Source organism: Octopus sinensis, linkage group LG2, assembly GCF_006345805.1.
Source record: "Octopus sinensis linkage group LG2, ASM634580v1, whole genome shotgun sequence".
NCBI lineage: Eukaryota > Metazoa > Mollusca > Cephalopoda > Octopoda > Octopodidae > Octopus > Octopus sinensis.
In genome coordinates, this window is record NC_042998.1 from 93,500,660 (window position 1) to 93,516,591 (window position 15,932).

The 15,932-nt window shown below is 35.8% G+C and overlaps 1 protein-coding gene across 1 annotated transcript in view; it reads right to left on the minus strand.

The window, feature by feature from the left end:
• The window catches only part of LOC115223821 (cholesterol 7-desaturase), a 206,496-nt gene extending 194,929 nt beyond the window's left edge, over positions 1–11,567 (minus strand). The window contains exon 1 of the mRNA XM_029794501.2: positions 11,043–11,567. Within this exon, the coding sequence (XP_029650361.1) occupies positions 11,043–11,532 (490 nt within the window). The 5' untranslated portion in view covers positions 11,533–11,567. The remainder of the gene's footprint in view (positions 1–11,042) is intronic.
• Between the last annotated feature and the right edge of the window lie 4,365 nt (positions 11,568–15,932).

Consider the following 15,932-nt stretch of genomic DNA (forward strand, 5'->3'; position numbering starts at 1 on the left):
TCTGTTTATAGGTATTCTTTATTTAAAAGTGCTGGAACCTTCGAAGTAATAAGATATTGAACTTTTAGCGCAAGGGGCATTGCATTGTTTATCTGAGCAAAACACTTCATTTTATATTCTTCGGCTTGTTAGATGAAAAAAGTAAGCAGATCATTTGAGAAACTAGCGATCAGGAAGAAATGTATTTCATTTTCTTAGTACTATGAATTCATGAAGGTTTTGAAAAAGTTCGTGTTTCAACGATAGAATACTACAGTAATCCCTCGACTATAGGGGGTGCTACGTTCCCAAAACCCCCACGATAGGTGAAAATCCGCGAAGTAGAAACAGTACTGTACTGTATATTGTTTTAATATTACTTTTATAATTTACCTTTTACTCTTTTACTTGTTTCAGTCATTTGACTGCGGCCATGCTGGACCACTGCCTTTAGTCGAGCAAATCGACCCCAGGACTTAATCTTTGTAAGCCTAATACTTATTCTATCGCTCCCTTTTGCTGAACCGCTAAGTTACAAGGGACGTAAACACACCAGCATCGGTTGTCAAGCGATGTTGAGGGTGGGGGGAGCACAGACACACAAACACACACACACACACACATATATACATATGCATATATACGACGGGCTTTTTTCAGTTTCTCTCTACCAAATCCACTCACAAGGCTTTCGTCGGCCCGAGGCTATAGTAGAAGACACTTGCCCAAGGTGCCATGCAGTGGGGCTGAACCCGGAACCATGTGATTGGTAAGAAAGCTACTTATCACACAGCCACTTCTCCGCCTATACATACCACACAGCCACACCTGTGCCTATATACATTTATTTTATTATAAATGCAAAACAACACCACGGAGGAATCGACATAAGCTTAAATAATAAATCGCGATAGGTGAACCGTGATATGGCGAGGAATTACAGGACTATAAAATTGGTAAGTCAATAGATTCAGTGGATGAAGCGAACTGGAACAGTTACTGAAAACTCCTTTCTTCTGCTGTGTTTCTCATACGTAGGACAAAACCACTTCCGTAATACTAAATTAGAAATTAAACTGAAGTTTTCGATTAGTGATAAAGGAAACATTTTAAAACAATGCTGTCAAGTTCTTCGTTTTGGATTACAATAACAACCTCTATTTTATTAATTCAAAACATGAAATAACAATCTAAGTAATAAGATTATTGTCAAGAACTAGCAATTCACCGAATTAATCCTTATAAACATTGATTTCTGACGTCGGATAAAAAAGGCTAATAGAAAAAAAGAATTAAGACGTTGTGATTTTTGCTTCCCACGAGCATTTAGTGGCAAAAGAGGAAGCAAACTGGTTAGATGTTAGAAATCAAAAACAAGCCTCCGATTCGACTCCCTAGGTGCTTACCTTTACAATATAAGCGTTAAAAATACATATATTCCTTATTACCGAAGTACTGATCGTAATTTTAGAAAGAGATCTCGCGCCACTGATTAAGGTAAATTCAGGAGCTGAAGGATTTTTTCAATGAATCATCTGCCTCAAGAAACTACTATAATACCAAGTCGCAGGCTTAGCTGTGTAGTTAAGAAGTTGGCTTTGCAGCCAGATAGTTTCGGGCTCAGTTCCACTGCTCGACACCTTGGGCAAGTCTCTTCAACTATAGTTCTAGACTGGCCAATATCTTGTGAGTGGATTTGGTAGACAGAAGCTGTGTTGAAACTCCTCGAATACACACACACACGCACGTGTGTGTTTTGATTCCATTCTACCACTGGACAACCGGTGTTGGTTTTTTACTTCCCTATGACTACGTAGTGAAGTCGATATGTTCGACTAAACCCTTGAAGGTAGGGTTAGGATACACACACTCCCAGTAACTGAAACAAGATAGAGCAGTTGTATAACAAACAACAGCAATAATTTTATTCAGCTGAATACAAGTCATTGATTGGTTGAAATTACCGAAATACAACAACTTTAACACGAGATAACTTTGAAAATATAAACTTTTCTCAACAACACTAAGAGTAAAAGATGTTTTATATGACACATTCTACCAGTGTCCGAAGTTTGAAAGTGTTTAGTTGCAAAAAATTAATTTCTCGATCTACCGTTCAAAGGGAAAAGATCCAAACAATCATATCATTTCTACAGGCTTATCATCTAGTTGAAAAAAATATTCCAAATATCCTCTAAAATTATGTTATGTCTTGAATAATACCAGACCGTGACAGTAATGTTTTTAAATTTTGGCACAAGGTCAGTAATTTTAGAGGGAGATGTTTATTCAATTACATCCACCACAGTGTTTAAATGGTACTTGTTTTATCTATCTCAAAAGAATCAATCTCGGCGGAAACCGTGACTATGTCATTACTGGATTACCGCCTGATTTAAGAAAGAAATTAAAACTATGCTATTAATTAAAATATAAGAAGGGAAGATAGCAAGAAATGCTTCGAAAGAGAACAGGTCTAACTTCAGGTTGAATTATAATTAAAAACAATTTAGAAAGTATTTCACACTGTGATGTAGAACAAAGTTAAGCAACCTGAACGAACATAAAAATAATTTCTAGTATTTTGAATTTAGAAAATTAATAGTTACATTAAATAAGAGTTTTAATTAAAAGTGACGCAAGATCCTTCAAGACCCAGCATATACACGCACAAAATTAAAACCTTTTTTTTTTTTTTTTCGCAGTTCGTATTTTAATGTCAAGTTACTTAGTTGTAAAAATAAAATTGTAGACTGTCAAAATTCTTACAGTAACTTCATTTTGTATATAAGTTTATACTGATTATGTTTTATCAGAAAAGTAATATATAACATTTGGACACTTTATATCCCTGGGACTGTCTGCAATTTTGTTAGTTTGCTTCGAGTAGAGTTACCGGATGTTTTATTTTGACTTTTATATCAAATTTGAGAATATGTTCACCAAAGAGATTTTCTGAGAATTTTCTTCTTAAAGATTTTACTCAAGTGAAAGAATAACTATCATATCATTTGGTATAGCAAAGACACATTTCAATATTTCATAGAATGTAGAAACTGCTGTAGAATAATGAGTGGCTGAAATTATAGCATAGTGTCGAACCAGATGCTTTTTGACATTTAAGCTATGTTCCATTACGTTCTAAGTTCATACACACACACACAATTTTTATATATATATATATATATATATATATATATACTACAACTAGAAGAAGAGAGGCGACAATGACTGTCTAACACGCTGTGAATTCTGCTAAAAGTATTGAGTTCTTTATTTTAATCTTAAATTCTTTTTATTAAAAATCAACACAAGCAGACACAACCCACCAAATATATATTCATTCAATCTTTCTCTACATTCTCAGTTCAAACTTTTTATTCACACTGGACTAATAACACAATTAATTCCCAGCTATGTTTTGCAATTGACATATTCCAGTATGTCTTCAACGAAAATTTTTTTTGTTTTCTCTCAATGTAATCTATATTCACAGAATTACGATTGCTATAGTTCAATGAAACCGATTTTCTGTTTAAAAATTTTACTAAATTGCAGTTTCGATTTTCGTTTCTTATTTCCTTTCATATGTTATAAAAAACGTAAGTCTGCTGAATATTGTTGACCCCGGTTGTAGGAATCATAGGACCGATAACCCGATAAGTGACCGAAATCTCAACATTCCTCTAGAACGGGAGGCTAGTCCGTCGAAGTGTTACGCATTTACGGTTGAAGGAACAAGGGCAACATGAAAAGAAACCCGTCGTATATATATATATATATATATATATATATATATATATATATATGTGTGTGTGTGTGTGTGTGTGTGTGTGTGCGCCCACCATCGCTTGACAACTGATGCTGGTGTGTGTACGTCCCCGTAATCTAGCAGTGTGGCCAAAGAGACCGATAGAATAAGTACAAAGTCCTGGTGTCGATTTGTTCAACTAAAGGTGGTGTTCAAGCATGGCCGCAGTCAAATGACTGAAATAAGTAAAAGAATACTTTAAGATATTGATCAATGAATCAATTATCAGCTGTATTGATGATTTCCCTTATAATACGAAACAGAAATTTTCGAAATTTTACATGATTGGCTATTATCACTCGGAATTTGAAACTTGATTAATCCCTTCAATACTGCCACCTTATATATATAGCCACCTTATGTATATAGCCATTTCAAGTGAAAATTCCTGACAATAAACAGCAATATATTTTTTGCTCTAGGCACAAGGCCCGAAATTTTTGGGGAGGGTGCCAGTCGATTAGATCGACCCCAGTACGCAACTGGCACTTAATTTATCGATCCCGAAAGGATGAAAGGCAAAGTCGACCTCAGCGAAATTTGAATAAATAGTTATATAAAACAGTCAAAAGGCGGCGAGCTGGCAGAATCGTTAGCACGCCGGGCGAAATGCGTAGCCGTATTTCGTCTGCCGTTACGTTCAGATTTCAAATTCCGCCGAGGTCGACTTTGCCTTTCATCCTTTCGGGGTCGATAAATTAAGTACCAGTTACGCACTGGGGTCGATGTAATCGACTTAATCCCTTTGTCTGTCCTTGTTTGTCCACTCTATGTTTAGCCCCTTGTGGGTAGTAAAGAAATAGGTATTTCGTCTGTCGTTACGTTCTGAGTTAAAATTCCGCCGAGGTCGACTTTGCCTTTCATCTTTTCGAAGTCTATAAATTAAGTACCAGTTGAGTACTGGGGTCCATCTAATCGACTGGTCCCCTCCCCGCAAAATTTCGGGCCTTGTGCCCAGAGTAGAAAAGAATATCAAACAGTCAACGTGGACCAAACTGGAGACTGACAATTGTTTGTTGTTTCTTCAAGAAGCTTGAACATATTCCCGGGAGAAGTTCGTTCCTACCTTTACATTACTGGGAAAATGAAGAAGAAAGGCCATAGAAGATCTAAGAGAAACGAACAACCTAGCTATTCTGTCGAACCCATTTCTCTTCAAGGAAGAAGTCAATCAAAAGAGCGAATTGATCTTTTATTAACCATAACTGTCGAACACAGAGGGGACAGCACAAAGGGTCAGGGAAGGAGGGATAAACGATATTTATGCAAATTTATGATAAATAAAATTATGTAATGATGATGATGAAGTGATGAACGGGTGTGACCCTACAGACCACATTCCACCACTGGACCTTTTCAGAAGCTTTATGTCATTCCTTAAGTAGACACGTTCATTCTCAACATGTAAGCCACTTTCTTCAAAAAAGATTGTTCTTATATGTAAATTCAAACTGAGTAAGATCGCATCACTTCCCCGACCCCCCAGGTTGGCATAGAGAAATAAATTTCTCGTAGTCGTTTAGGAGAGGAGAGAACGCCCGCGGTCCTCTCAATCTAGTTTCTGTCGTAGCAACAATGTCCAACCTATACAACCTGAATCATAAGAGCGAATGCAAGGCTAAAAGAAAGACCGAATGGTTTCGATAGAAACCACAAAAAAACTGGTAAAATCATGTTGTTGCTGAAAATTGCCTCAAAGGTTTGAATGTTAGTAAAAAAATGGGAATAAATATTTATAACTACTTTAAAATCAAAAACAAGAAAAACGTCAACATTGTGGCTATATTCCAACGCCCTATGATCTGAGTTCAATTGTCACCAAAGTCAATTTTGCATTTCATTTTTTCGGAGTCAATAATAAAAAAACTATCAATTTAAGGTTGTGAATTGGCTTTGCACTCTGCGTTGACTAAATATGTCGCCTGTTTTAAACATCACCTGTTGTAAGCATTCGAATAATGTGTCCGGTTTTCTCCTTCCCTCCCACCTGTATAAAGACATTGTGAAAGGTCACAGATCCTGCCTTCTCCTCCTGTCTAAAAGTTCACAAGATGATGATGATAATAATAATAATAATAATAATAATAATAAAAATAAGCTTTTATTACTCTGAAATATGTGTGATGACTATGCACATGCAAGTTTAGAGGGTGTATTGAATTAGACAGTGAAATAAAAGACAACTCGGCTACAAATAATCGAAGTGTGTAAAGCACTCGTGGAAGCCAGGTATTTTCTTGCCTTTTTTTTTTCTTTTCTTTACAAACAAATCGAAGAGACAACGTCAATGCCATTATACCTGACTTTAGGTTGCAGAGTGGCGAAGTTATTGATACCTGACAATACACAACAACAGTTCACTTCCGCTTGACGGACTTGTCAGTTATTGAGGTAAACAGCCACGCTTACACGTGACAGTCGCGCGGGAAAAGTAACTAAGAACGAGTAGCTAGAAATTTTATTGACTGAAATTGCAATTTGCAAAATTGAAATGCTAATTAGTGAAAACAATTGTTAATGAAAGTGATCAGGGATGTCGTCATAGTTCAGGAACTTTACATTTGTTGTACATAGAATTAAAAGGTTTCTTTCTATTTTCACTTTTAACCTCTGAAGGAATTCAATCGATAGTTTGGTTTGATCTGGTTAAATCAAGATCTACAACTTCGAAACGTAACTTATTTAAAAGAATGAAACGTGGTGGGATGTGTCTGGGTACGTTTCTGTTTGTCTTTTTTATAATCAATTTTTGTTACATTTGAAGTACATGGTTTTTGATATTCATGCAAAGACTTTATCTAAAATATTCAAGCAATCCTTCGGTATTAGTAGACGACGTCATTCACCCTCTTTTCAACCTAGCCTCTGTATTTATGTCGGGAAGGAACGTTGTGTGGGTGAATGACATCGTCTATTAATACCGAAAGATTACTAATATTTAGCAATAACAAAAACAGCGAACGTCTTATGCGTAGACTTTCCACTTTTCCATGTTTCCAGATTACGCAATCTTCCCAAGGAAAAAACTGCGTATATAAACACCTATGCTAACACACAATTATAATCCTCACTCATAAACACACATCTATAAAATGATAATTCTACACCGTTTACAGATGTGTGTGTGTGAAATGTGTGTAAGAGATATCAGTTTCACGTGTGAAGTCAATCGAAAATTCATTGTTTCGTAGATAGCCACCCCCTTTTTTTATTTAATGAATGAATTCATAAGAAATTAAAGGCAACTTGACTCATTCCTAACAACACATGTCTAGTTCAACTGTTCAGTAAAGAAATTATAACAAGCGAAACAACAAGTATACAAACAAGATGTGTTGATGCGTATAAAGATACGTACGGATAGAGTGTAATGTGTGCATGGATCAGGTGTGTGTGTGTATAATATTGGAGATGGGAGGATTGGGGCACCATCGGAGAGTAAATTAATAGATAATCGTGCTGGTAACTGAATGTGACCTAGCTGAACTTATTCAGGGCGGGTAAAAATTGTTTTCCATTTGTGCATGTATATATATATATACTACACACACACACACACACACAGTGTTATCTATCTATGATAGTCATGCGTATATAAATATATAAAGCATATTGTATGCGCCCACATATGCATATGTATTTACGTATATATGTAAGTGTGTATATATACGTAAGTATATATGCATATATATATTATTTATATTATTATACACACACATACACACGCACATATATATATATATGCGCACGAACACACACATTATATCTATGCATATATATTTATATATATATATATATATATACACACACATACATATATTTACCCATCGCACCATATATATATATATATATGTATATATATATATATATATATATATATATATATATATATATATATATATATATATATATATATATATATGAGGGTGCGATGAGTAAATTGTCACCATTTTATATCATTTATATCTTTAATTTTGTGCGTGCGCATTGTTTGTTTTTGATTTTGTGAACAATTAAGTATAGTAGGGTTAGTTGGGCACTGTCTTTGAGAAAAACAGCACCATGACGCGATTCAGGCGGTCAGAAATTTGGAAACGACATGCTGTAATGCTTGGCATTCGCGCCGGAAGCTCCAATGCGGACATTCCAGGGTGTTCGGGTGTCAGTCTGAGGACAGTGCAGTCTGAGGACATGTACTGAGAGTGATAAAAATCAAACATCTAGTCAACATCATGGTGTTTGGTATGATCACATGCGATGGTGACGTTATGCCTCCATTCATCTACACGGCCTCAGACTTAACACGGAGGCCTACATCAAGTACCAGGAGGAGGTAGTGGTGCCCCGGGTCAAGAGAGTGGCTGTTGGAAGACCCTATGTCTGGCAACAGGACTCTGCACCATGCCACGTAAGCAGGAGAACCCAATCATGGCTGTCAGGCAATTTCTGCCACTACATCACCCCTAACAGCTGGCAACTTAACTCCCCAGACTGCAACACCCTTGATTATTAAGTGTGGGGCACAGTTGTGCGAGAGATCAACAAAACTCCTTGTAACACCGAAGATGAACGGAAGACAAGGATTATGGCAGCATTCACCAACTTAAACTAGGAGACCGTCCAGAAAAGTTGCAGGAGATTCCGAAGTCGTCTGGAGGCCGTAGTTGAAGCCAGTCGCGATTTTATTGAATAAATTTACTCTTCAGATTTTCAAGATATTTTTATGTAATTTTGGTAACTGTATCTGCTAAAATGAGATATCAGAGTTCTTTTCATTTTTGCGCAATTTAAACGACAGTTTATTCACCGCACTCTGTATGTATATATATATCAATATTTTAACAAAAACACAACAAACAGAAAATTCTACAAAAACATAACAGAAAATGTGTAGCTAATTCCTGATCGGTCACCGTCCATACACATACACACACACGCATACACACGTCTTTGTGTGTATTGTTTGGATTTGTGTGTGTGTGTGTGTGTGTGTGTGTGTGTGTGTGTGTGTGTGTGTGTGTGTGTGTGTGTGTGTGTGTGTGTGTGTGCGTGTGTGTGTGTCTGTGTAACTTCTACGGACTTGATATGTGGACTCTAAATACATGACTTGCAACAAACTTACATTGAGGTCAGCATGCCTACACAGGTATGCTACCACCCGACTTTATTTCCTCATAACTTCCAGAAAATGTATATTTTCAATGAACTCTTCTAAAAACACGCTTCAAATGGTGTAGATTCCGATAATGCCGAAAATTGGGAAATTTTTTCTAAGGATGGGTAGAAGAGTTGGGAAAATTCACACGAGTCCGATATGTTTCCTGATAAATTTTTTTTAAAATGTTTTGTATTTTCATATCAAATCCCGATATAAATGTAATCTATAACACCTGAAAAGTATTTGTAGAAAATTTAATTACAAAATACCCATTTTTCTGAAAGCTATAAGGAAACAAAGCCGATTCATGTGAATTTCCCGAAATTTCTTTCCCCACCTCCGGAAGATATTTTCCCAACAAATTCCAATATAATCAGAATCTGCACCATCTGAAGCTTATTTATAGAAAAACTTCATATAAAAATACCCATTTTTCTAAAAGTTATGAGGAAACAAAGTCATGTTGGGACGTATTTATGTAGTTATATCTTAAAGTCGATACTTTATATTTTGGCTTAACTTGGCCGGGTCTTTATCAATGAATGATTTTTTTTTTCTAGTTTTCATTTGACAGAATCTTTATGAATTTATTAAATTTTCTTCGATTTATGATGAAGATTCTTTATCAAAGTTAAAAAATAAATACCTTTAGTGAAAGGTCTTTATAAAGAAAAATGTCCTTCTTTGAAATTCAGTTATTATTATTATTATTATTATTATTATTATTATTATTATTATTATTATTATTATTATCATTATTATTAATCAAATTCCTCCGAGGCCAACTTTGCCTTTCATCTTTTCCGGGTCGATAACATAAGTACCTGTTACGCACTGGGGTCGATGTAATCGACTTAATCTCCTCCCCCAAGCTGCCCCTGTGGCAAAAGTTTGAAATCATCATCATCATCATCATCATCATCATCATCATCATCATCATCATCATTATTATTATCATTATCATCATCATCATCATTTCTGTTTGCAAAGTTGTTGATAGTGCTAAAACGAACTTTATAAGGAGTAGACTTTATTTTGGAAGTTTGATCTTTGTCGGAAAAAGATTCGATTTTTAGAAAAAATTATTTTAATTACTGAAGGTACACACGCAGTATTAAAATTTCGACTATGGATAAACACGATCAACTTCTTGGGGAGTAATTTATGTGGATCCACCTCAATATCTAATATTATCGATCTAATATCTTACTGATTTACCTCAGTATCTTATTTATCGGCCTCAAAGTTAATTTGAATTGGATTTCAACTTACAATAATTAACTATCAACAACAGAATCGTGAAATCAGGAGAATAAACTTATTACTGGAATCGAAACTAGATAACTTACTACTAACTTTTCCTGCTTCATTTTAAATTGAATACTAAATACCAGTAATATTAGGTGGATGAACCAGTGCAATATTTATATTTTATTTGTTTTGTCACTGAGAATTATGAAGAAAAGCGTAAGAAAATTCAGAGATAATATGCCTCAGATGATAATATTTTCAGTTTGTCGACAAACATCGATCTAACTTGTCTTAAAAACGTGGTTGGTAGCCTAACCCAGTAGCAGCAACATAGACAATATTTCATGATTTTCTAGAAGTATTATTTCACGACATTTCACTCCTATCTTCCTTAGACAATCCCAAGTTATCCACGAGGAAATTTGTCTTTTTCTTTTTTCCGTTTTTTGTTTTCTTAGGTGGGTGAGTGGGAATAAAGTTTGATATCCTGCGTTAATCAGCAATTTCTTGGACAAGGGCTACTCACGTTACACAGCTTAATACAGGTGAAGTCCTGTCATACAGATAGATATACCACACGAGAAAGAAAGGGAGAGAGGGGGGAGAAAGAAAGAAAGAACGAAAGAAAGAAAGAAAGAAAGAAAGAAAGAAAGAAAGAGGAGAGAGAATATGTGTGGGAGCGGGAGGGTAGTGCATTATTTTGATATGTTCAACGAAATTTTTTCGAAGTTAAAATTTTATTTTAATTTTTCTAGATCATATTAATGTATATTTAAAAACAAAGTTTAAGAGTTTTAGACAGATAGATAAATAAATAAATGAATGCACTTTTAATAGACTTACCTAATATACTTATAGGAACGGTCTGTCTGATTGCCAGTTTGTGAGATTCTATTAATCCGAACCAGCCATTGGGATAAACAGGTGGAATATCCCCGACTCGTCTTCGCCGACGTACACCGTTAGCGATTTCTTTCATACTGAGTACACCATCGGGTACATATCCAGTGGTCCCCAGTACACGTGTCCGATCCATGTTGCAGAAGAGAAACTGGTATAGCCAGCGCAAAATACTAATCGTCACATAAGCCAGTGTGGCGTATACTCCAATACGAAATAAAAGGAAAAAGTCCAGATAATTACGTGCAAGCAGGTCACTCCAGCCATCTGTAGTTACAGTGGAAACAGCATGCTTGCAAAATTCACCCACTTCGAATAAAGGTACAGTTAAAGTTTTAAAATCCAGACTATCTGATAGGGCTGCCACAACAACAAGCGTTAAAAAACTCGCTGTTATGAAAGAAATTAAAACTATTTGCTTCCACATATACATATCGTTATTTCTTTTTTCAAATTTTCTAAAAGTATGATAATTATATACAATATATATTTATATTATATTTGTATATATATATATATATTAAAAAAAACTTCGCGTTGTTTATTGTTTGTTTTCCTCTTTTCCTTCACTTTTTTCTTCGGTTCATTTTTTTTTTTTTTCTTTTTCTTAAACTTTAAACCATTAAGGGTGGTAATAAACAACTTCAGCAAAGCGTTTTAGAAAAATAATAATTAACAAAAAAATTACAAAAACAAAAAGAACTACACTTTTTGAAATGATGTACAACGAAACATCAATATATAATTTTGTATTCGTGTTACTTTTTTATATATATATATGTGTATATCTAAATATACATACAAAAAGAACGAGTAGAAGCTGGTCAGATAATGTTAATGAATTTGAAGAGACAACAAACAAAAACCGATCTACATCGAGTTAAGGTGTGTATATAAGTGTTTGTCGGAAAGTCATCGTAGTTATTACGTTAAAGTGACACATCTAGCTTTGGTGACGAAGCTCAGTACCTGAGACAACTGCGCGCTTTACTAGTTAGGGTCACGTGACGCGCTTTCATTTACTTCTCTCTCTCCTTTTCTTCGTCTGTCCTCTACTTCTTCCCCGGCTTTGCTTTTTTGTTTAATTCCCTTTGTTTTACAACTACTACTATTATAATAATATCCTATATGTTACTTGCCGATGCTTTTACTTCGGCTTGACTCGTTTTCCTACGCATCTCTCTCAGTTACTTTAACACTGCGTACGTATGTGTTGATTTTTGTATTTATGTGTATACGTATGTATGCATGTCTGTGTGTGTGTAGGGGGGTGTCCGTCTAGCTTATATTGTATACATGCGATAAGCTCTTAAAAACATTGCACTGGGAAACAAAAGCCACGCCCACAAATTTAATTGGTGGATTGATAGTTCTTCTTCCAGCCTTTTTCCCATCTCTTCTCTTTCTTTCTTCCTCTCACTCACTCACTCATTCATGCACACTTTTTTTTTTCTTTCAGTCTCACTGTTTTCCTCTGTATGTCTTCGTCGCTATTTGTCTTGGTTCTTTGTCTGTCTTTCTCTCTCTCCTTCTTCCCCACCCGACGTTCTAAAAAGGACGAATAGTTATATTCTATAGACCCACCACCACCACTACCACTACCTACAAAGAATGGTTTGAAGGAAAACAGAATAAAAGAAATAAAGATCGAAACATATCACAGACAAATTCTCGTGTTACGTAAGCCTAACTTTCAAGTTTTCTCTGTCTCTTTCTCTCTTTCCCGCTGTCATTCTTATTTTTTCTTCACCTGATATCGCAAAACATTTTACAGTGTTTAACGCAGTTATTAACGACGAAGGGAAGTCAATGCCGAAATCAGTCGGTAGAGCGTCGGAGAAAGAGTTTTGTGCTATGTTAGTAAAGTCTCTTTTACTTTAAGTTCAAACTTTAGGTGAGAAAGTTAAGTGCATTCTATTTCTTTATTACCCACAAGGGGCTAAACATAGAGGGGACAGACAAGGACAGACAAAGGTATTAAGTCGATTACATCGATCCCAGTGCGTAACTAGTACTTAATTTATCGACCCCGAAAGGATGAAAGGCAAAGTCAACCTCGGCGGAATTTGAACTCAGAACGAAACGGCAGACGAAATACCTATTTCTTTACTACCCACAAGGGGCTAAACACAGAGGAGACGGACAAAGACAGACAAATGAACCAGTGCGTAACTGGTACTTATTTTATAGACCCCGAAAGGATGAAAGGCAAAGTCGACCTCGGCGGAATTTGAATTCAGAAAAAAAAACGGCAAACGAAATACCACTAAGCATTTCGCCCGGCTTGCTAACGATTCTGCCAGCTCGCCGCCTTAAGTTAAGTGCATTCGCCACTACACTGTTGTGGATGCTATTCCATTGAGCGGTGCGATGGATCTTTTGCTATTGTGTAGAGTCGATTTAAGCCTTTGGTATCAAATTTGGTAAGCAATAGGTGTAGGCGTGGCTGTGTGGTATGAAGCTTGCTTCCCAACCATATGGTTCTGGGTTCAATCTCACTGTGGTGGCACCTTGGGCAAGTATCTTCTACTATAGCCACGTGTTGACCAAAGCCTTGTGAGTGGATTTGGTAAATGGAAACTGAAAGAAGCCCGTCGTGTATATATGTGTGTGTGTGTGCGCATGTAACCGGTGCTGGCATATTTACATCAGCGTAACTTAGCGGTCCGGCGAAAGAAATCGATAGAATAAGTACTGGGCTTTAAAAAAAGCCCTAGTGTCGATTCGTTCGACAAAAGATTCTTCATAGCGTTGCTCCAGTATGGCCACAGTTTAATGACTAAAAGAAGTAAAGCAAGAAATATAAACGGGAATTATGAATGTTAGATTTACCACAAAATGTTTGAATTCACCTAATTCTGAAATCCAGTGATATATGCTATGTATATAGATATGTGTGCGTGTATGTATGTGTATGTATATATGTGTATATGTGTATATATGCGTATATGTGTGTATATATGCGTGTATGTATATATATATATATATATGTATGCATAAATATGGATATATACACATGTGTATATATTCATATATGTGTTTATATGTGTATATATATGTGCGTGTAAGTATATGTATATACAGGGTGATTCAAAAGTCGCCATACATATGAACGATTTATCTTTTTATAAGAAACAGTTTATAAGAACAGTTTTTTATTATACCAGTGTCGCATAACCAGCCCGCTCAAAAGTACCTTGGACCATAGGGCGACATGCCCTGCTTGAGGAGACCTATTGAGTCAAGTATATCAACATCAACATCAACATCAAAATCAAAATCAAAATCAAAATCAAATCAAATGGAAATTGTAGTTGTGACCCCCGTGCCGGTAGCACGTAAAAAGCACCATCCGAACGTGACCAATGCCAGTGCCGCTTTGACTGGCTTCCGTGCCGATGGCACGTAAAAAGCACCATCCGATCATGGTCGATGCCAGCTCCTGGCCCCTGTGCCGTAAAAAGCACTCATTACACTCTCAGAGTGGTTGTCGTTAGGAAGGGCAGATCAGATTCGGGCTTGGTGCAGCCTTTTGCCTTCCCAGACCCCAGTCGAACCGACCAACCCATGGAGAACGGACGTTAAACGATGATGAGGAGGAGGAGGCTCTATATGGTTACCATTGTTGTGAATACACATTGCAATACGTTTACCACACTCATTGTGAACTCGTAATAGCACATCTGGTGATACGTGTGCAAAGGAGTTGGTGACGTGTTCCTTCAAATGGTTTATGTCTTTTATCTTTCCGCGATACACCATGCCTTTCAAATGCCACCAAAGATAGAAATCAAGAGGGGTCAGATCAGGGAATCTTATAAACTGTTTCTTATAAAAAAATAAAATTTTCCTATGTATGGAGACTTTTGAATCACCCTGTATATATTCTTTCATTCTTTTATTTGTTTCAGTCATTTGCCTGCGGCCATGCTGGAGCACTGCCTTTAGTCGAACAAATCGACCCCAGGACTTATTCGTTGTAAGCCTAGCCTAGTCTCTTTTGCAGAACCGCTTAGTTACGGGGACGTAAACACACCAATATCGATTGTCAACTGATGGTAGGGAGACACAGACGCACATACATACATACATACATACATACATACATACATACATACATACATATAATATAAATATATGCATATTTATATATTTATATATTTATATATTATAAATAATATATAAATATATGCATATATACACATATATATATGTACATGCCTACATATATATGAATCTATACATGCATATATGGGTACAGTGCATGTCTCGTTTCTCTGTCATTTCGTTGTTCGAAAAAAAAGGGTGCGTAAGATATTTGAGGACAGATTTATGTTTATAAAAAAAAACGATATATAATAACAGATAATGACTCAATTTATCAAAATAAACCTTTTGTATAATGTTATTCTCTAAAGCCAACTTCAGCTTCAACAACTGCTTCTATATGAGATCTAAGTCATCTAAATGCTCGACTAATGGTGGTGCTCCAGCATGGCCACAGTCAAATGACTGAAACAAGTAAAAGAATTAAAGAATATATATATATTTATTCATTTATTTATATACGCATATATATGCATATGCGTGTGTGTATGGATATATCTATCTATCTCTCTCTATATATATATCCATCCATACACACACACACACACACACACACACACACATATATATATATATATATATATAATTATGCTTGAAGTTCCGATATCTTCAAAAACTCCAGCCAAAATATACACGTGGCTGAAAGCGGGCTAGTGAGAGAAAATTAAAAAGACCTCATGTTAATTGTGAATTGGTTCCAGTTTCTGGATTAAAGCAAAAAATAGC